The sequence below is a fragment of the Pholis gunnellus genome (assembly GCF_910591455.1).
Source record: "Pholis gunnellus genome assembly, chromosome: 5".
In the NCBI taxonomy this organism is placed as follows: Eukaryota; Metazoa; Chordata; class Actinopteri; order Perciformes; family Pholidae; genus Pholis; species Pholis gunnellus.
In genome coordinates this window covers 5,346,841-5,369,598 of record NC_136531.1, presented here as the reverse complement: position 1 = coordinate 5,369,598, position 22,758 = coordinate 5,346,841, and the positions used below count along the sequence as shown (strand labels likewise).

Below are 22,758 nucleotides of genomic sequence, written 5' to 3'. Positions count from 1 at the left end.
CTTGGACTCCACCTTGTGGATTCTATTTTTTCTTCTTCTGTAAAAACGTAACGTCAACGTGAGTTCAAAGTTGAAATATGACGTCATCACGTACGCAGTGACGCACTGGATGAAAACCAATTTGGAGGAGGCATTTTTTTTTTTGTAAACAAGTTTGTTTCAATATTTTTAAAATAAATCAACACAGTCGGCTGACCGGAGAGAACATCTGCACGCGAATAATCTTTTTATTTTAGTTATTTTTATTAACACCCGGGGAATTCTATGAACCCGGAAGGAGCACACAAGCCGCTAGTTAGATATTGTTAAGCTAGCATGTTAGCTTACTGACAGCTTTAGTCGGCGGTGGTGAGCATACTATGGAGCCGTTAAGCATAGTTGCGGATGAAGTGGCTTTGGAGGGCCTGGACGGAATAACCATTCCCTCTCTGTGGATACGACTGGACGACATAAAGCCTGCGTTCCCGCTCAAGCTCGACGACTGCACCAAGGAGTTCCTCTGGAAGTCACTCCTCAGCAACAGCGACCTGAAGTTCTATCAACTCCCGAAGGAGAGGGACGACGTGGTGCTGTTTGACAGGTGAGTTCATCGTTCTGCTTGTGTCATTAAAGGCTCAAACACACAACTAATTAACGGTATATGGTATTTACCTCACTCAGTGTCCTGGTTATTCACAGACCACACTGTAAACATGACAGTGACACTATTTCCTTTCATAGAAACACACTCAGTTGTCGGTTTATGAGGACCATCAGCTAAAATACATGGTCTAATGCAACAGCCCTGCAACAAATCAGACCTCAATAAAGGTTATAATGTTAGTTAATGTTATTGGTCATTTGTAGACTGCAGTTTGTGCTGCTTTTGAATTGTAGTTAGAAGTGTTTCTATTATTCTGTCCACCCTCGTGTGAATGACCACAATCACGTCTCAGTAACTGAGAGGCAGCTGAGTGTAGTTACCCCAAAAACTTCAAAAATATTATGTACTTCCCTTCATTCGAGAGTTCCAATTCAAGTTTAATAAAGACATTCAGTACTTTGTAGGATATGTATGTTCCACCTGAGGCTTTCTTTTAGAGTTTTAATGCCCTGATGCAGATGTTGTGTTTCCGTGCACGTGCGCGTTTCTTCAGGTTTAAAGGCATCGACCCAGAGACGGGCATTGAAACGGCACAGAAGTTTACTGAAGCGCGGAAAGAGGTCTACCCGATCCATATTACTGTGGAGAACAGGGATGGGATACAGGGCTCGTGTGCACTCTTCAAGGAGAGGACAGACGTCACCCAGCACGTCCGCTCCAAGTCCCTCGCCCCTTTACTCAACCTGCAGGAGGCTTTGGAAAGGTTTGTAGAGTTAGAGTATACAGACATGTTCAACACAAGTTAATTACACTTTAGTGGAACTTTACATTTGTCTCATTCCCCCCCCCCCCCCCTTCTTTCTCACCCGTCCCTCCTCAGATATGGCCGAAAGCTCGTTGTCGTGGCTTCTCAGGCGCTGCGCTTCAGAACCCTGATTGGCATCGACAGCGATCCTGATTTGAAGCTGAACGACGACTCTTTCTGTGTGTTGGAGCGAGTGGGCCGAGCTCGATTGCAGGGAGAGCTACAGAGGGATCTGCACGGATGCGCTTTCAAGTAGGAGACTCTCATTTAGCACAGCGTCGCTGCGGCTTAGACGCTCACCGTGTAACAGCCAGCGTTGTGTTTCGACAGGATCGATGCCCGGAAGTTGCACTACATGAGGAAGGCTCTCGTCAAATACGGACTCATCACCATGCAGTCTCACGTCACACGAGTGAATACGGGACAACAGCAGCACTCTATTCTTCTGCTGCTCAAACGCTTCCATGTGAACAGGTCTGTGAACACTGCTCTGCTGATGTGCACCAATAGAGAAGTGATAGCCTGCTCTCTCCCTCTTGTAATCACTCTAATTTGTTTTAAGTGAAGTCTCGAGCGCGTATCAAACTTAAATACTTTTTAGCTCTAGTTATGGTAATGTCTGCCTGATGGTCTGTCGGTCTGCTGCTCTGATCCAAACTGAAATAGCACAACAAGATGGATTGTAATAATTAAAGAATTCATGGTTCCCAGAGGATGAAGCATGATGATTCCTGGCTTTTCGTCTAGTGCCGCCATGAGGTTCACATTAGAAAACTATAGGAAGGATTGCCGTTAAGTTTGGTTCAGACATTTGGATGAATTGTGAGAACTTTGTTGTGATTCCTTATCCCTTCACCGAGTGTTTTAATCTCACCAGTGCTTTGGTTTGTGACAAAATACCTGCGAAACTAATCAGCTTACTCTGTGTTTTAATACTAATTAGAAAAAGTCAGCGTGCTGATGTGTTATACTGAGACGGTGAACTTGGTAAACATGCCGACATGAGCGATTTAACTTCATCTTAAGTTATTGAGCGTTTTGCGTCTTGCTACTTTGACATTGTTTTGTTTAGGCAAATTCCTGTACGGCTGTAGCAACATGTTAAAGTTTAAGAACATTTGGCTTCTTTTGTCAAGTAAAACAAAAGGTTCTGGAGAGAAACATGTTAATCATTTTCAACGTAAGGTTTAAAAAAATGCATCCTTTCTGTGTTTGTACCAAAATGTAGGCCCGTCTTTGTTTCTCTCTTGGAGAAACTCCCCTTAACCCTCTCTGGTCTTTCAGGAGGACGAAGTACGACATACTGATGGAGTACGTGTCCAACATTCTGGTGCAGTCACCCGGTCAGTTCGCCACTTTGCTGACTCTCAAAGAACACCTTTCTGTGAGTATCTCTGTGCGTGCGCGTGCGCGTGTGTGTGTGTGTGTGTGTGTGTGTGTGTGTGTGTGTGTGTGTGTGTGTGTGTGTGTGTGTGTGTGTGTGTGTGTGTGTGTGTGTGTGTGTGTGTGTGTGTGTGTGTGCGTGTGTGTGTGCGTGTGTGTGTGTGTTCGTCTCACTCTGTCTGCGGTAATAACTGTGTGTTTCCTCGCAGAGCGTGAATGACCGTAGCTTTAAGCGTGTGTTTCAATACATGCGATCTGCCAAGTTGGTTGAGTACTGCCAGTACCCTCTGGAGGACTTGGATCCCGACGCCGGGCCCTGCACCAACAAAAAAGGTAACGTGCTGCCGAATCACCGGTATGAGCACAACATGATAGTGTATGTGTTCGTTGCACACAGCTGTTTGATAACAATAGACATATATACAATATCAGATATAAAGTTGATGCCCAGTTGTTCTTTTATTGCCTTAAATACTTTGATGTATTGGGTTCAGCTTTAATAATTCGTCTTAAAACGCTAAATGAAGTTGAGAATTTGAAATCTACAAATGCACTGCATCCTTTCACGTTGTTCTCCAGGGAATAAAGTGCTTGTGCGCTGTTTGAGGCTGTTAAAGCCGTACACCAGGAAGGGTGTCGCTGAGGATGACGACGATGACGACGAGGACGAAGATTACGACAACAGAGCTCTCCCTTCAGAGGGGCGCGTCATGGAGAAGGACGTCCTGTCACAGGCCTATCACATTGGTAGGTTGGATTACTGTGATGTCTGTGAGCTTACTCGTGTCTGAGTCAGCTCCCAAGTCCCTTTTTAAATCATGACGGCAGTTTTCAGAAAACTTCCAACAGTCTGGATTAAGCCTCACATTAAGGCTGCAGAAGGTTAAATACACACACACACAGAGCTATTTTAATGTTTTTCTTCCACCTTCTTACCAGCAGTGTAATACATGTGCCACTTAATTCTCTTATGCACAGAATAAAGCACAAGGACTTTTAATATCGAGGGTCTTTTTCGGGCAAAATGCTTTTTCACACCACATATGAGCAAATAGGAAGTAACTACCAACTTAAAGTCGTTCTATGCACTATTTTTCTTTATAAAACAGGCAGCCAAATCATCTAATAAACAAGGATACTGATGAGAAAATGTATTCACGCTGGTGATTTATTGGGGCTTTAACAGGAAAAAATTAAGTTTCAAAGTCCATCAGTGATGAAACCTTTGAGACAATTGAGGACATCCTCCTTTCTTGATGTCATTAGTCTTCAGCACTGATTCACTGATCCTCTTTGAACCACACGTCAAATGTTGTTCCCCCTCAACCTCTGTCAGCACTTCAGCCTCAAATCTATTGTTTCTATTCAGATCCCAAGTTCAAGAGGACGGCGATAACGCAGCAAAATACATGCTACATCGTCCGAGAAATTATTTATTGCACTTACTTTGCAAATCCCTTGTCTTTTTTTGTTGTAATGCAGTGTTGTCCTGCGGTACAAAGGGAATCACCCAGCGGGATATCGGGATAAGAATGAACGTCGGTAAGCTGGAAGCTCGTATGATCTGCCGAAGGCTGGAGAGGGATGGTGTGATTAAGGTAAGGCCCACATGGTTAATACAATGTTTCCCATATAGAGAGGTTTTTAAATAAGTTGCTGTTTTTTTTCACACCTTCTGTTCAAAAACTGCTTAAAATCCAGTAAAGTTTAAACAAAGTAAGAATAATTAATGTGCAGTTCAAGATATTGTAAAAAAAAATATCTTACATAACAGGAAGTTAGCTTGTGAATGCAATCACGTTGGCAGCTGACTCTCAATTGTCGGATGTGTTTGGGCTTCCCGCCCATGTGACCTCCAGCAGAGGTCCACCGCCACAAAGAAAAGCCCGTCACTGTGAGACGCCGTGATGAACACCAGACACGATCGAATCAACGAAAGATTGTTTGGCCTCAGATGTAGACCTAGATCTGTTTGTTTGAGTGGAAAAGGGTGTTTGTTTTCCTTCACAACATGTTGTGAGTTATTGGCCAACAGAAACATTTGAGTCTGAGATAAGGCTGCTGATGCTGATATGCGGCTTACACTGAGTGAACAGTGCTGTTATACTGCCTTCATTCTTACATTTGGAATGTGAAAATCTGACTCTCAGTATGTCTGACGTTCCATGTGCAGCAAGCATTTTGTCCAAATGTCAGTTTTTAGGAGAACCATATTTCTGTAAGTTACGCTGAAGCATGTTGACACCATGCAACTTGTGTTATAGTGGAATGTGGAGAAATCAGAAAGCTATGCAGTATTATGTTTGCATAAGTGCAGTTGCTTGCTAACACATAACTAGCTTTAGCTCTCAAACAGCTAGCTGCTTAAGGCATTTAGTTAGCATTTCAGCCCTTAGTTGCACATTGTGGTGCCGATTGTTTTCCCCTCTGGTGGGCAAGATTTAAAGTATGAATTGCCGTCTTTTGCTCTGGTGAACGTCAACATTGTGAGCATATAACCACAGCGTTAGCATTTAGCTTAATGCACTGCTATGCCTAAGTACAGCCTGACAGACCAGTACAGCCTCACAATGAACACAAAAACTGAGCTTTTTCAGTAATGTGTTATTAATTCTATTCCACATGTGATGTGTTTCACCCTGCAGGGATTCATGGTAGATGCGGGTCGGCAGAGGACTACAAGATTCATCAGCCACAAGTGTGTATCTATAAACAAGTGTAGATTTCTAAATTCTAATATTTAACACCACATCATATCAAATACTGTTGTTCCGCTCACTTCTCTTGACAGGTGTGTTGGTGTGAGTAATCAACTCCAACGGGTTGCTAAAGAGCAGGAGCGGAAGAAGCTTCTTTACTCTGCACCACAGACATCGGATGCAGAACAGCCCGCCCCTAAAACACCGACAACCTCTAAGTCGACAGCGACAGAAAACCCCAAACCCCGTGCGGCAAAGAAGATTCAGAAAGCAGGCGGAGGAGCAAAGGAGGATGCGAAGGAAGCCGGGCGGAACTGTGGTGATGGAGAAGTGGAGAGAGCGGATGAAGGCTTGGATGGAGAGGGAGGCGAAGCAGGAAGAAAGCCAGGAGCTAAACAAAAGACGGCAGGAGGGAAAAGCAGTATGAAAACTAATCAGACACAAACTGAGATCTCCATCGTGCAAATTCCACTGGTTAAATGTGAGTACTCATTTTAACCTTTCACTACAGATACACAGTCAAATACAAGGAAGCCGAAATTCACATCCTGACTGCGACCCGTGATAACCAAAGTATTTGTTATACAGGCAGCTAGAGCTCTTCATCCCACTTTTTTATGTTCTGTCATCACTCAGGTGAAACTCCAGCTGGCAGCGAATGCACGACCAGTACGACCAGTACGACCCCGGACTCAGAGTCCACTCCCAGAGCAGGTAGTTTGTAGAATCGGACCTAAACACACTTCACTTCATCTGCAGTCCAGCAGCAGTCCCACTTCATTTAGTTTTCTGTAACAATGCTGCTGAAAATGAGCAAATCTTAAACTATTAATAACCGATTTTGTTTGACACAGAACAAATCTCAAAATAACAATGTGTCTCCGCGTTACTGGACTGAGCATGTTGACAAAAGTAAACCTTTGTAGCGGTGTTTGACTTTATTTCTTCAGAATTAAAGTCTTTTTACATGATGGATGGATGTTATATGTGTGTTTACCTCTTTGTTCTTTTCAATCATATTTAATTCTCTTCTTTTTTTAGAACAAGCTAGAGTTAAGGAGGAAGAATCCGTCTCCAGTCCCGGCAGCCCTTTACCTGAGTGTGAGGAGTTGATTGCAGCCGATAACCCGATGGACAACAACATTGTGGTTGTTAATAAAGGTGTTAGCGAGCCGCAGGTCAGTGTGATGGGTTGCTTTTCTCACTGTTTTGTTCCAGCAGTTTGAGTGTTAGAAGTTAACAGTTGGATCCTCTTCCTGCAGGCTCGTAAAAAATCCAGGTGGTCTTCGGCGAGGTCTCATGAGACGTACCGCCTGCTGAGGAGGAGGAACCTGATCATCGAGGCGGTCCGCAGCTTCAGAATCATCGAGGGTCTTTTCCCGTCAGTTTGACTTAAATGCTTTCATTTAAACCCATAGTTTGGATTTTTTTTGGGGTTATATGAGGTACTTATCCATAGTCTGTGTATTATCTACAGTAGGTGATGGTCGGCACGCCCCCCCAGTTTGGAGAAACAGACAACGAGTATCAGCAAAACATATTTCAGCCACCTGAAAGAAAAGCTACCCTTAAAAAAATCAATATCAGTTTAGTAAAAAGCTACACTTAGCTTATGTTTATCTTGCCTTCAGGCAGCACTTTCCGTGGGTGACTCCAGCTGTTATCTGTGCTTTCTTCAAAGCTAAAAACAGTAATTTCACCTCGCAGAACATGTGAGTTGCTGGCCTACTCCTGCCTTGATCTGTTCGTTTGTTTGTGTTATTGAGTGACTTTAAAGGGTTAATTTGGATTCAACGAAGTCATACAATACAAAGACAAACTAACCCACCGAGGCAGCATTAGACCAGATACTTCTGTGTTCTGCCAGGTAAAAGTACTGTTTTTTTCTGTGCTGATACTCTTGTCTGTCTCTCTCCAAACTGGGGTCGTGCTGACCGCCTTCTACTGCAGGTAACACACTGACCATGGATAACCACCTCATACAACCCCACTCCAATACATCTGAACTATCCCTTTAATTTTAAAGCACTTTGTTGCCCAGTAAGAGGGGAGATAAATGTCAACACGCTGTCTTTCTCCAGGCTGCAGAGGATTATCAATGACGAAGAGAAGCTGGATGGAAGGATCTCAAAGTGTTGTAGGAAGACTATCTTACGTCTCGTAGACAACCTGTCTCGAGAAGGCTTACTTAAGGTATACAAGACCACCATCATACAGGATGGGATCACCAAGAAGGTAAAAGCACACATCACACCTCAATGGTTAGTCCGCACAAAAGCATAAAAGCACACTCGTATAACAAATATATACGAATGTACCACTTACGCCTCCTCTCTCCGTCTGATGTCCTTCTTGCAGCTTGAGATGGTCGTTCATCCGTCCATTCAGCCCAACGATGACATAGTGAGCCGAGTCATTGAACAGGTCCGCTTCAAAATCTCCAGCTCTTACTCTGCTGTACGGTGAGCACAAAACAAATACGTCATTGAGGAATGGGGTGTGTTTGATTGTCACTTTGACTGTACTTGATTTTGTCAGTTTCTCGGTCTAAATGTCTTGTGTCCTGTTTCACGTTCAGCTGTCTTTCCCTCCGTCACTCTGGTCTTTGTCCCTCAGGCTGCAGCACGCTGAAGAGAAAGCCAGAGAACAAGCCAAAGGGTCCGAGGATGCGAGCGGCAGCACGTCCAAGGACCAAAAGAGAGAGAAGAGACAATCCGACGAGTTCAAGCCCACAACAGGTTCTGTTTCACGGCGTATTAGAAGAGCAGCGAAATGGGAGGAGATGCTTTGGTCGACATGGGGTCTGGAGGTCTGTTCTTCTGGGTCCAGTTCATTTCAGGGGCCAGTTAGAGAGAGAACTTTTGATTTTTAATTCACAGTTGGGGGAAAATACTTTTCAGTCCTGCGACTTCACCCACTTTGCTGCTCTACTTAAGTGTCTTTTAGACTGAATATATATGCAAGGCTTGGAATTTCACCATTTTAGGGGCAAGGCCACTTGGTGTTGTCAATCCTTTGAGGGCACAAAGGCCAAATGCCAGAGCAGTCAGTCCATCACAGAAAACAATGAGTTTAAAGAGACTGCTGTGTATATGCACTGAAATGATTTACTCAAGATCAGATTTCAGTTTCCTTCGAAATCTTTGTCAACTACTCATGTTTTTGTTTATCTTCTCTCTACCTCTGCTTTTATAGTTCGGGGTTTGGGGAAGACCTTCGGCTTCCAGCCTAAGATGCATCGTCTGCGTCTTGTTCATAACTTCCTCTGGTACCTGATTTACGGGCATCTGGGCAAACACGACTCCACTGACTTCCAGTCCATCGCTCAAACGCCAGCAGGCGTAAGGCGCCCTGATCCTGACGCCAAACATCGGAAAGAGTCCACAAACAAAGACAGACAAACACGGCCGTCTGAAAAAGCCGCCTCTGGCTCTGCGGACAAACAAACGGCAGATTCTACAGAGTCTCACCCGGATGTGACGTTATCATCGGGTGATGAAGAGGAGGAGGTGAAGGATAAAGCAACACCTGCACACTCTCAGTCTGACTTGAAAGGTGAGACAGCATCATGGGTGGGAACTCTCCTGTAGTAAAAGGTTTGTTATCACTGCATGTGAACGCATATTGTAGGTTATCTTTTAGGGTAGGACTGTTTTCTCCCCCCAGCTAACCGCCCTGATTGTTCTATGATATCCTCCCCGTCTCTGATAGTGTACGCCGATGAAGACTCCTGGAAGAAATTCATGCCTCCTGTCCGAGTGCACAAGGAGTTCACCAGCGGCTGGGCGATGGTCGGAGACCTGCTCCTCTGCCTTCCTCTCTCCATCTTCATTCAAGTCATTCAGATCAACTATCAGGTGAGAAAACGAACCGTATTTGTTTTTTTTAACAGGCGACAGAAAATAGATTTTTGAAGGCAAATACAATAACGATAGTGTGGAGCAGGAAAAAGACGATTAATCTGCTGATCACAGTAATTAATAAATAAATCTTGAACTGGACATTTAAATAACCATAAATAATCAGGTGAATTATCATCGCTGCGTCATCTGTCTACGTTTATATAAATAAATAATGAACCCGTGTTGAATTTGATAATTAGTCAAAGAATATCCTGAAATGTGATTTGATTGATTACAATTAGCAATGCGCTCTTCTGTGGTTTATGCCTGGCCAGGATTACTTCTGTTGCGCACCGCGTTATATTGTTCAATGCGACTCTTACAAGCTATTAATGTCGGTGAATGTTCCCAGAGTGAAGAGGATCCCAAAGTCTGCGATTTCATTTCATGAGTGGATAGATTCCTGGCTGGATTATTGGGAAAAGAGAACGGCAAAGTAACAGCTGAATGATTTCTGTTCCTCCCTTTCTTGTATCGAGGACAAAGAGCTGATTGTAGTTTTGTGTGTTATATTCGAGAGGTAACTATTGTGTGGAGAAATAAACAGAAAAAGGCTCAGATATGACATGAATACCACTTGCCTGCTTGCAGGAAAATCAGCTGTTGTTATGATGTTCATTCTTTTGTTGAATTTCTTTTAAGAGAGGTGTTGATTGAACCCAGTGATTGTTTTTGATCATATAGTTTGTGTTGATGAATTGCATTGATTTGTACTCGGGGGCGATTCTAATATTTCGTCTACCCTTGATATAAATGAGCTGGACCTAATAAAGTGAATGTACAGCTTGCAGCACATGAAGAAAGAAACATGCAGAACATAAAACCACATTTGCTGCCTTGTGTCCACAGGTGGATGGACTGGAGGACTATCTCAACGATCCTGTGAAGCAACACCATCTTGTTCGAGCGCTGCCCGCCAGAATGAAAAGACAGCTGCTTTACAAACGGTGACTTTCTCTCTCTCTCTCTCTCGCTCGCTCTCGCTCTGTCTGTGTGTGTGTGTGTGTGTGTAAAGCATCGTAACTGTTAATTCTAAATGGAGTATTTGTGGGTTCTCTACGTCAGGAGGTACATCTTCTCTTTCCATGAGAACCTGCAGAAGTTGGTCTACATGGGTCTGCTGCAGTTTGGTCCCGTGGAGAAGTTCAAGGAGAAAGACCAGGTACACAGAAACATCCCACAGAAAGAAAAGATGTTTGGTGTTGAAGTAGTGAATTCAGAATATGCTAATTTGAACATTTTTAAGTGGTTACAGCATGTGCTGTTTTTCTTCATTTTATTGCAAACCAATGTAGAGCAGTTATACAAACATACACTTCATTTCACACCAGATATTTGTCCAACTGTAGCGTAAGGAATGTTTCCATTCACATATTTTTATGCACATTACATTAAAAAAACTTGAGTGGGAATGGAAAAATTATATAAATCTTTTTTTTTAAGTTTTTTATGCTCGCTTGAGGGGGAAACGCCTTTGTAGAATAAATGCTGACATAGCGAACATTTAGCACATGATTCATCTGCTGTTTCTGCAATTAATGTCTTTGTGAATACATATTTTTATACTGTCTTCGTGTCCGGACAACATGAAATATGGCCAATATTAGCTGACTTGAACGAACAATTAAAACATATACCAACCATTTGGTTCAATGAGCTGACTCTGGAAAATGCATAGATCAAAATGAAGTCAATTTTCTTTTCATGCATGTCATATTCTTTCCTCCACATTTGCTCTAATCCAGGTGTTTGTGTACCTGAGGCGCAATGCCGCCATTGTGGACACCACCAGCGCTGAGCCTCACTACTGGCTGGTCACCGAGTCCTCTGACAAACCATTTGAGAGGCGCCGGTACACTTTTAACACGGTCGAAGACGTAGAAAACTACTGGTTTGACCTGATGTGTGTCTGCCTCAATACGCCACTGGGTACATGCACACAAAAGCAGAAGCACTCACAGCACTGGCAACCGTATGGAAAAATATGATTTTCAATTTATAAGATGTGCCCATCTCTCTTTGTTTGCATTTTCTAGGGGTAATCCGCAGTAAGAGAAACACAGATGAAGAAACGGCTCCTTCCTTTGTGCATGAACGCAACGTGTTTGTGGGGTTGGCATACCTGCTAAAGTAAGTGGAGTCTCTGTAAGACAAGTTTTATGACCGGTATTAAGAAAAGATGTAAAACAAACACGAGGAAATATAATAAGACACAGTCCTGATATAAAATAACTGAGTTGGAGCAGTTCTCTGGGTTATTGTTCCTGATATGTGGTGCTTAACGACTGAAAGCTGCTTCTGCATATTTAGTTTTGACGATCTGAGAGGTCTGGACGGTTCATAACGGAGAAGCACAAACGTGTTTTGGCCGAAACAATTAAGTTCTTCGATTAGTTTAAACTTATTATTGACCAGAGTTCAACAAAATAAAGTTAAACATCTAACCAGATGTGCAAAAAGAGGGAAAGTGCAGAGTAATGTAAAGAGTATACATAGAGTGATCAGTAATATATTGACCTGTTAAGAGCAGTGAGTGAGGAGTCAGCAGTCAATCAATGGCAGCATCAAACAGGCAATAAAATGTGTTTTAAGAAAGTGTGAGTCACTGCAACCACGAGAGGTCGTTGAGCATTGGTAGACGTAAATGAGCACCCAAAAATATTGTGCAGTTTGCGGCAGCAGTGTGCGAGATTAGCTGTGGACAGACTCAGACACACAAACTCCCTCACACGACAAGTCTCTCCTCGCGGAGATCATAATAGTTACTGTGACACAACATCAAGCAAAACACGTTCGAAACAACAACAAAAAAACAGGTTGGAGCAGCGTATCATCACCAGTGTGTAGCATTGATGTTTAATTGTATCTGTACTCTCACACACACACACACACGTAGGGGCTGTCGTGAAGCGTGTGACGACTGGTCGATACCAGGAGACGGTAAAGGAGCCGGAGGTCTGGACTCTGAATTCTTTGCTCATCTTAAACGCAACTGGCTGTGGACCAATCACCTTCTCGCTGTCAAAACGGTACGTAACAGTGTGTTTGTGCGTGAAGTGGCAGATGCCAGCATATTGAACGTGGCCTCATCTTTGCGCACATTTTGTCTGTTGGCTTTTTTTTTTTAGGCCCCGAGTGGTTTGGCAGCGAAGGAGAATAAAATCAGACTGAAGAGCCTCTTGACTAAAAATGCTCTCAGGATTGCACTTAAAGCTGGTGAGTTACTGCTTGACACTAAATAAATGTATTTATTTTAAAGACGTCCTGTGTTGAATCATGACTTATCTTTCACAGCACCGTGTTACAAGTTCACCTCTCGTTTTAATTCAGCGTGAACAATAACGGGAGAAAGAATATGAGTGTTTTATATGAATCTCACCCTAAGTTCAGACCACAAGTGTGACGAGGCGTTTTTTTTACTCGCTTGTCTCGTGTTGTGGATTTGTTCTCATTTCTGTGCTGATGTCGGCTTTGTGCAGACTCGTATCTCGGCTCCATCTCTCGGGCGTAACCACGGCCTGAAGTGTCTGTTTACACGTTACACGAGCTTGATGCCCAAAAAAAAAACACTACAACTTAACTACACTTTACTTTTTGGCTGCGACTTTGCGGCTCGACGCTTTGAAATGCTCAGACAGACGCTTCAGTGTCGCGCGAACACTGACGTGATTTTTGCGGTCTTTTTTTAAAGCCCAAGTCAGTGTTGTAAGAATCTGATTTCCTTCAAAAACCTTAACTGTCACAGTTTAATGAATAAAGTACTTTTTATGCGTCTGTGTGTAACAGGAGGAACTACTACACCTCGTTACGTGACTGACAAGAGACCACTGATAACAGAAACTGTGGAGGTATGAGTTCAATTGGTTCTATTTTATTATTGTTATATTATCCTTGTATACACCTAGTTCCCAGTGTATCAGGTACACGGTGTCAGTGTGTGAGATTGATACACTTGACTGATTCCTACTTCTAGTTCAGACTCTGAGAGCAAAGAGTTCAGGCTACAAACAATACGAACTGTTGTCTTCTAACCAGGTGGATGTTGAGCCTGCTTCCAGAAACCAGCGGGTGGTCGGAGGAAAGAAACAGAAGAGGAAGAGAAGCAAAAAGGAGGTTGTCAAGGCACGCAAGAAGAAGAAGGGTACATTATGAGCATTCAAGATGGACTGAAGACAGACAGCTTACAGATAGTGTGTCTGTCTGATTGTTTCTTTGTTTTTTATTTGCCTTTTTAAAGAGCCCAAGAAACGCACCCCTGCCCACGACGAGGCGGACCACCGAGCCTTAAAGATGATGACCAGACAGAGAGTCTACTGGTCTGTACAGGAAGACTCTCTGATGATGCTCTGCAGTGTGGCCACACACCTGCTCAACAGCAAAGTACGCACACACAAATGCATGAAGTAGTGTTTGCTTTAATGGTGGTTCCCCTCAAACTAAATAGTTCCTCCTTGTTAACGACCTCTTTACCCATCGCATAGGCCTTTGTCTGCTGTTAATGATTAAATAGGCCACTCCCTCTTATTGCATTTGAATAATTTATAGAGGTAAAGTTATCCTGCAGTTTAAAAAGGGCAATAGCAAACACATTATCTTCCTGATTCCTATCCGCCCAAGATAAATCTGAGGGGTCAAAATATGATTAAATCGCGAGAAAAATTGATATTTGCTACAAAAGTTTTTGTTTCCCCCATTTTGGCAATTTATTATTTTTGTTGAATATTGGATAATTTTATCTCTTCTAGCCTCTGAAAATCCATTGACAAGGGATTAGTTGTAGCCACTTATATGCTTTAAGGGGCGACGAGCCAAATCGGTTGGGAACCACTGATCAAAACGTAGCGTTGCTGCACTGTAAAAAAACATTTATGTACAAAACATCACGTTTTCATCAGCCGAGTTTCCAGCTTTGTGACGATGCATTTTTCAGCTGATAATTTATTTTCTTTAAATGGTTTATTTAGCTTAAAACGTCTAAAAAAACCCAACTATTTTTATAATAACAATATAAAAAAGGGTCACCCATGATGATGAACCCACAGAGAATTATCAGCTGAATCTGCAGCTTCCCAAAAAATATTTGAAAGAATTCTGATAGTTGAATCAAAAAGTTAAGCTATTTTTGTACGTTCAAAATATCTATAATGATTTAACAAATCAGTTCAAAGTTAGGATCAGTTGTTTGTACTTGTTTCAATGTCTTGTTCATGTGTTGCAGTTAAAAAGGCCATACGTACCTTACTGCGTGGTGAGAGACCTGCTCCACGCAGAGTTTGAGATATCGATGGATAAAACATCCGTCGCTGTCGGCCGTCGCACGCGATACATCCTGAAAAACCCTCAGACACTTCTGAACTACAGGTAGGTACTAATAACGAAAACACACATTTACTAAACGTAAACCTGCAGTTTGATTCATCAGCTGTGTGTTGCAGGATCTGCCTGGCTGAGGTGTACCAGGACAAACCTCTGATGAAGCTGTTGGAGTCGAAGAAACCTGCTGCGCCAAACAATCCAGATGTGCGTTGTTTTTGTTTTGTTGATATTGTCTGATATTTTTTTTTGTGTCTGAACGCTTGACTAGCGAACATTTAGCACAAGACTTTAATAACGTATTGCTACTTCCTATATAATATTTCTGCCTGTGTTGTTTCAGGATTGTGGTAAATCGTTCTCCGAGTACGCCAGGCTGCTCAGACAGAAGTTCAGCGCTGTTCTTCTGAGCACTCGTGATGTGATCATGCCAGACACAAAACGTCAGCTCTTCTCTCGGTAAGAAGAAGAAGAAGAAGAAGAAGAGGAGGTTTGATGTGCTCACTCTAAACCGGCGACAATGGCCGGAACAAGACAGCTGAGTGCAGGATGTGATGTAACGCTGTATCTGTGTGTTACAGGTTCAAGGTTTCCGCAATAGAGAGTAGAAAGCAGGTGTTGTGGAAAGACACTCTCAACTGGTGAGGATTCAATTAGATTTTCTTCTACTTAACACATTTTAACTGTTCTGGTTGTAGTTGATTGTTTGTTTTGTGTCCATTGCAGCTCAGACGACATTCATGCCATAGTGTTACATAACGTGATCCAGAGCACTCTGGCCATGACCAACTGTCAGATGAAGTCGTCCAGATCCTTTCAGGTACGGCCATCTTTAATTGACTTCCTCTTGTTCGTTAAAGGTGCAGTTAGCGATTCTACTCCAATTTTAAACACACACACACACACACCTCTGATTAACCACCTGTCCTCTTTCTTAGACCTTCCACATGTACAGTAAGTATAACCAGGAGCTGCTGTGCCAAGTCTTCATACAATGCAGGAAGAGAGGTCTGGTCAACCGCCGGCGTATCAATCAGCCGTTTGGGCCCAAGAAGAACCGAGCGCTGCCCATCCTGCCCATGTCCTACCAGCTGTCCCAGTCCTACTACAGGTACACAGAGATTACTGTGAATACTCAGATTACTTGTACTAGTACACATCATCTCACAAGGTGCATCTGCAGTCAACCACCTAATTGTAATAAACTTAATGGCAGCCATTAAAAGGATGTAGAAGAGCAGTTCAAGGCCTTTTTGTGACTGCAAGAGCTCTTCTACGAACCCGGGAACCTTTTTTCTTTATGAATTATTCCTCAACATTTCAGATACAGGGCCCTGGTCACAGTTTTGGTTTTCTGAACTATACTGTACTTCCTGCCTTTTAAAGGTACCCGCTTGCTTCACGGAGGAGTCATCTCTGATAAAAAATCCTTAAGACGCTACAACTTTTATACAACGCTCATTCAAACCTTTTTTCCAACTGAGCCGTTTATTTTCTAGAATTGATACAAACCAAACAATGGAGGATGAAATCTGCCAAAATATATAAATTAATATGTTATTAAATGTTCCAAAATAATATAAAAAATAAATGTAGACATTAATTGATCGATGAAATGCAACAAATTAAGATTTCTGTTTTAACTTGCTTTTTTATTTTTTTTATTAGTTCCCCTACATTCCTATTTAAATTAAATAAAATCCCATTTATTTTGTTTATTTTCCATTTTGCCATTTTATTCTATTTTTAAATATTTTTATTCATTTTTATATTTATTTATTTATGCATAATTTTCCGTTCTGTTTTGTCTCTGGCATGTAAAAGAATCACATTGCTGTTCTTAAGATACCTTAAAGGAACTGCTTAGCTTCATTCCTGAGTTTAGTTTCCTGTGATTATTTGGTGAGACGACCATCTTAAACCGTCTGAAGTCTTAATATTTAAATCGTTGCCACACTATGTTACTGTTTGACTGCAAAGCTCATTGACCGCGCCTCTCCCACTCCTTCCTGACAGGTGTTTCTCGTGGCGCTTTCCTCACTTGCTGTGCACGGATTCCTTCCGCTTCTTGAGGAATCTGATCAACAACGGGACGGGAGACGGCATGCCCGTCGTTGAGTTCTACCATGAAACCGAGAACCGGTCAGAGAGCGGCGAGGAGGTGTTGGAGAGAACAGCGGGGTCGGAGAAGAAAAAAAGACAAAGGAAGGAAGACGGACAAAGACCGGTGAGTGAACCAGAGGTACAACCAGACACAGCAAACAGTGCCTCCACAAAGGAAGGAGAGAACGACCAAGATAACACGGAAGGAGAGGAGAAGTTGATGGAGGTGAGCAACGAGACAACTGAGGCGGCGAGCAAAGCAGACGAACGGACAAACCCAGAAGATTGCCTCACAGCTGGTTCTGGTGAAGATCAACCCAGCAGAGAGCAGACAGACGATCATCTGGCCAAAGAGGAGGAGCTGCCAGATGTGTCGGAGATGCTGCGGTTCTCCATCGACTCTCCGGGTGGAGCCTGTTTGGTGTCTCTCAGCCTGATGTCTCTGGGACTGCTGAGTGTCTACATGTCCATACCGAAACAGATGGTGGTGGTGGACAGCAACCTGGTGGACAACGATGTAGTCAAGAGGTGAGTCCAAATCCCGCACTGCATGTTATTGTAGTTTGTCCAGAGTAACGGCAACACTGGAGAGAAGCTGCTAAGAGCACCACAAATGACGAAGTGAGTCATTGTATGTTCTATTGTGGATTTCATTGATTGATAAACATTCGTTTCTCAGTATGGCAGCTCTGGAAGACGAGGACGAGGACGATGATGATGGTGAGGAGTGTGACGGGAGGAAAAAATTAGAAGTGAAGGCACATCAAGCGTCTCACACCAACTACCTGATGATGCGCGGATACTGCTGTCCTGGCATAGGTAGAGTTTACATTCGTTACTAGTTTAGTTTGTTTTATCAGCAACATCACTTGAGTCACTTTGGATTAAACAAAGAGGAGAAAAATAATTAAGCAACAATGGCTTTTTGTCACAGGGTACAAATGTTTAGTTTTCTTTTTCTCACGAGGACCGTTGCTAATGAAATGGTGAAACATAAACAATAATTAAATTAAATATGTTTAAAGGTGTTTCTTAAGTTAACTTAAAGTTCACAATCACAAGTGTCTCAATACGCTTTTAGAAAAAGACAATAGCAGATGTTAAACATATTAAAACGAGCAATGGATTGGTTGAAGACTGGGTAGAATTTTAGTCGACCAAGATTTTATTTCTTTGATTAAAGCCCTCATTAATTGATTAATCAGCTGTCATTTTTTGAGCAAAAACATCTATTTTTTTTAGCTCCTTAAATGTGAAGATTGTCTGTTTCTCTCTGTTTTTATATCATAAATTTAACATTTTTGTGTTAAACTGTGTTTTGTGTAAAAAATGAAAGAAAATAATAGTTAGCTGGAGACCTATTCAGATTTATATAATTGAGATTTTGCTTTGTTTCTAGTCAAAATACGTAACCTCAACACCTGTGATAACATCGTGGTGGAGTCGTGTATTATAAGCTTGCGGCTGCGCAACACACCCGCTCACCACCTGTTCAGTACGGAGAGTAAGTATCAACGCATGTAACACACGCATGTAACACGCATACAAACACCGTTTCATCTGCAGAGCATAACTCTTGATTTACTTCTTTTCCTTCAGTTTTAGGCTCCCCACCGCTGGACTTGACTAAATGCGGCCCATCCCTGCTGCCCTCCGTCCTCACCTACTTCACCCGTTCCCCCTCCTCGTGCTCACCCAACAGTGTGAAGGAGTGTGACCGGCGTTTGATTCAGCAGAGAGGATACACTCCTCAGGACATCAAAGCATGTGCTCAGCTCAGGAGGAGCTTAAATGCAGCTGGTGAGAATGGCTTGGACATACGGGACCTCTACCAGAACCACACACAACTGGAGCAGCCATGGTTTGGACGCACCAGGAGCCTGCAGCAGTACATGGAGGTAAACGCATGTATAACGCAGGGATAGCTTACTCCAAAAATCATAAATGCATATGTTTCCCCTTACCTGTAGTAATACTTATCGATCTAGATTGTTTTGGTTTGAGTTGCGGTAGAGATGTTCGTCTTCTCTCCGATGTAATGGAAGTAGATGACTCGGCTTGTGTTGCCATCTACGTAAACATTAGCAAACAATTGGTTTTCCTCGTTTCTTCTTCCTCTATGTTTCTGCCTGATCTTGTATTTTTCCCTTTTTGCTCCAGGAGTTACAAGAAGATGGCCAGGTGATAAAAGTCGGGGGTTTGGGCGTCCGTTGGGTGCTCATGCAGCACGCTGATCCGTGGCTGCTGACCGTGAACTCCAAGCAGTGGTCCCAGGCCCGCTTCTCATCCGAAAGACACCCGTTTTTGGAGAAAGTCCACAACATCCCCTTCATGCGCAAGAGACCCAAGCTAAAAGTCCGACAGGAGACCGAGGAGCCGCCTGCGAAGAAAGCGGCTTTGGTCGAACAAGAAGGCGAGGACAGACGGGACCTGGGGGGAATGTCGAGTGACGCAACAAGAGACGAACTGAATGAGGAAGAACAGCTGGAAAAGCAGAAGCAGCAGCAGCCAGGTGAGGGTAGTGGAGACAAATCGTTAAACTTGGAGGAGGAGGAGGAGGGAGGAAAGCAGATGAAGCCCAAAGAGGACAGAGAGCAGGAGACGGTGGAAACTGAGGGAAGACGGGAAGAAAAGAAAGATCGTAGAGTCCGAACGAGGAGTATCGACAAAGGAGAGGAAGAAGCGTGCGCTCTACCAACAAGGCCAGCTGGTGTTGATCAAGAGTAAGTGCAGACGATGACTGATTATCTCATCGCAGTTAACGGGGCGTGTCCGTTTTCTTGTGCCTCATCTCTTTCCCCTCTAATCCACACAGGGAAAATGTGAGCTTCATCAGCCGGCCGTGGCGCATGGTTGACGGCAATCTCAACCGGCAGGTGTGTAAGGGCATGCTGGAGGCCATTATGTACCACATCATGTTCCGGCCCGGACTCACGCAGCAGACGCTGGTGGAACATTACAAAGACGTGTTGCAGCCAATGGCGGTGCTCGACCTGGTGCAGGTAAACGGAAACACTCATTGTGTGATGGTCATTGGTACGTTAGGTTGTTTCACATCAGCTGATAAACTCGTCTCCGGTGAGAGTGTACTCATTTGGGAAGCTTGGTGGCTCAAGTAATGATTTTTATTCATAAGGGATTTATATAGTCCAGATCTACCCTTGAAATAAAGCTTTTTTTTAATATATCACCCTCATTGTCTCCTCCACAGGCGCTCATAGACATGGGCTGTCTGACGAAGAAAACTATGTTTAAAGCTTCTAAGCCGTCACTGTTCGCCCGCTCTGTGCTCCAGACGAGCCCGGACACTAAAGTGAAGGTTGTGGATCCGGGTCAGGTGTTTTACGAGCCCACCATCAGCTGCTGCCTGCGGCTCAGTCAGGTGTTACCCAACGAACGCCACTGGAACTATTGCATACCGTGAAAGTCAGACGCATTCTGTGCATGATAGAAGGCTTTTGGAGTTTAAGTTGAGTAAAACGTTGTTACAAGCCTGCCTAGATAATGTCATTTTACAAAATGTTTCATGTCATCGGGTTCTTTGACAGATTTTACTTCTGGTTTTACAGAACGAGGATTTCTTTTTTTTACATTTCTTTTTCGCTATAGATTTTTTTTTTTTTCTCAGAATTTAAATAATTAAAAAGTAATTCTAAGACAACAAGTATGTGTTCCTTTTTTTGTATGCTAAATAACTTTTTAAATTATTAATAAAAGTGCGTTGTATCACATTCTTGACTTATACTTGTCAGTGTTCATGTTTGTTCTGTTGTTAGTGAATTGCTGCTCAGACTCCGCGAGAAAACTAATGCCAGCCGTGCCGTAAAGTAGCCTCTGGCTGATTGTTGGGCTTCAGATTCAGAAAGCAGGGTCATGTTTTTACGAATGATTGCCGCTTGCATATTGAAGATACATTTGAGAATCCAGCAGGAACTCCCACAAGCTCATGCATGAGTCGCAAATGAGCGAAGAGAAAGTGACCGGTGATGCGTCTTCCAGGTCTTTACTGCAAGGATGCAGAAGAAGTGCACAACATTTGATCTCAGTGCGTCTTGGACTCCATCAAGATTGTGCATTGTCATTGATTTCCATCCTTTTCTTCATACACAGAATCCCTTAAGTGCAGCATATCTGCCTTTTGCCAATAATGTATTTCTGTTGGATTCATTAGACGGTTTCTTTGAGCCAGACTGGGACTGTTTGCTGCCCTGTGTGAAGCGTTTATGACGGGATTGAACACCTCAACGTCTCTGGCCGCGGCACACAAACAGTGAGTAGCTTTCTCTGGGATGGAAGCGGGTCGCTGACCCTGGTGAAGAAATGATTTGGGTCTTGTTTACAAGTCAGGTTGAAGGTACCCTGTGGAGTTTTCTTTGAAACAAACAAAAGTTATATTTACATTCACCGTTTCTCACCAAAACACGTGAGTATCCCTGAAGCGTAGAAACACACTTTGCGCATTACTTTATTTACATCCGGAGCCGGTCCTGACCCAATTTGGTGCTCTAGCTAACATTTTAGCTGGTGGACACAGAACCAGCTTAGCTTCATGTTTTTAAGATTAAGCAGATCGCACTGAAAATAAATGCTGTATTTCTCAAAGTTATGTTAAATTCTAATTATTCGTGCAGCCCAATATCACAAATCAGAAAACTTTACAATCTTTACAGAATTACGACATCCTCTGTCCCAGGACCCTCGCATCAGAGAAGGAAAACTCTCCCAAAAAAAGCCTTTCATGTTATTGTTGAAGGTTATTCCCCAAACACCTGAATAGACTTTCCAACCTTCCCTCATGAATATAAGGGGGGAGAAGGCTTCACAGACGTTTATGTTAATAATTAAAAATATATATATATATATCTCTCATCTATAAATAGGGATATCACTTTTTTGTTTTTGTATTCTACTCATGCCTTGTCCTCATCCGTGTTTGCTAAATGGCAAACATTGCTCCATAGAGCTACTAGTGGTAAAGAAAATAATGCCATTGCATTGGGCTGAAGACTGAGAGACAATTATGTCAAAACTAACAAGTTGTCTTCTTTTTTGCCTCTGCTTGCACAGAGAAAAGCGGGTTGAACACATTGGAATGACAAATCATTTTACAAATCCAGTAAAAAGTGAAGGGTGGAATTTGCCAAAAGAAGGGCTAACATTGTGTCGTATGAGTCCACTTTCATCCTGCTATCTCGCTTACGTGTAAAATGGCAACAGGACGTTTGGTTGCTAATGTCTGCAGAGTTTGTTTTTGTAGGCAATAAGCCTAATTTAGCGGTTCAGGTGGTTTTGTAATCTCCGATGTACAGTAACCTCCAATTTCCTGAACACTTATGGAGTAAGTTGAAGTCAGTCTGTATGACACCTCTTTCTATTCAGATTGTGTCGCTCTGCTGCTCTTTTCTGACCAAAAACCAAGTTTAAAATAATAATATTACAGTTGGTAGGGTACAAGCCCTGATGTAGAATAAATGAGACTTGAGGAGTTGTACTATAACGTGCCCAGTATTCATGGGCGGGCTCTCAGGAAACTGAGCGATAAAGATCACCGGGAAGTTGAGGAATGTTTGCTTACAGCACTGCACTCCGAACTGTTTACACATTACTTATATAAGCACAAAACTCCCTCTACATTGTCTACCTGAAGTACCCAACTTTCAGTTCTACAGGCCTGCAGATATGGTGTGCCGGATCAGTAGGTCTGACCGTGTGATAACTTGGTAGTTACTAGTTCAGTGGTGGTAAACTCTTTTTAGATTTGTGTCGCCACCTCAATAGGTTACTATGGAGGAGAATAGAGTTTTGCTTGTCGGACTCGAAACATTAAACACAATAGAAACATTTGTACTTTCTTTGACCTTAAACATGGAGTTCAAGTTCTAGATTTGTATTTAGTGGATTATTTCTCTAATGTGAAAAAATATATATTTTCCAGTTTGTGTTATGATTTCTTGATTATATCAATGTGTT

At 42.8% G+C, this 22,758-nt stretch overlaps 1 protein-coding gene across 1 annotated transcript; it reads left to right on the top strand.

Annotated features, from left to right (window-relative positions):
* The first annotated feature begins 241 nt into the window (after positions 1-241).
* gtf3c1 (general transcription factor IIIC subunit 1) lies at positions 242-20,473 on the top strand. The gene is made up of 40 exons (XM_079159035.1): positions 242-580; positions 1,137-1,346; positions 1,464-1,640; positions 1,719-1,862; positions 2,673-2,772; positions 2,981-3,104; positions 3,351-3,518; positions 4,254-4,369; positions 5,417-5,469; positions 5,563-5,951; positions 6,107-6,184; positions 6,512-6,648; positions 6,733-6,851; positions 7,552-7,705; positions 7,829-7,932; positions 8,087-8,208; positions 8,666-9,025; positions 9,182-9,327; positions 10,222-10,319; positions 10,438-10,534; positions 11,118-11,301; positions 11,409-11,502; positions 12,269-12,401; positions 12,501-12,588; positions 13,159-13,220; positions 13,408-13,513; positions 13,610-13,752; positions 14,591-14,733; positions 14,808-14,892; positions 15,029-15,144; positions 15,267-15,326; positions 15,412-15,505; positions 15,624-15,796; positions 16,702-17,316; positions 17,468-17,607; positions 18,188-18,292; positions 18,388-18,686; positions 18,949-19,511; positions 19,604-19,790; positions 20,000-20,473. Exons 1-40 carry the CDS (start codon positions 360-362, stop codon positions 20,210-20,212), a joined length of 6,720 nt encoding a protein of 2,239 aa, XP_079015161.1. The 5' UTR covers positions 242-359; the 3' UTR covers positions 20,213-20,473.
* Positions 20,474-22,758: the final 2,285 nt, after the last annotated feature.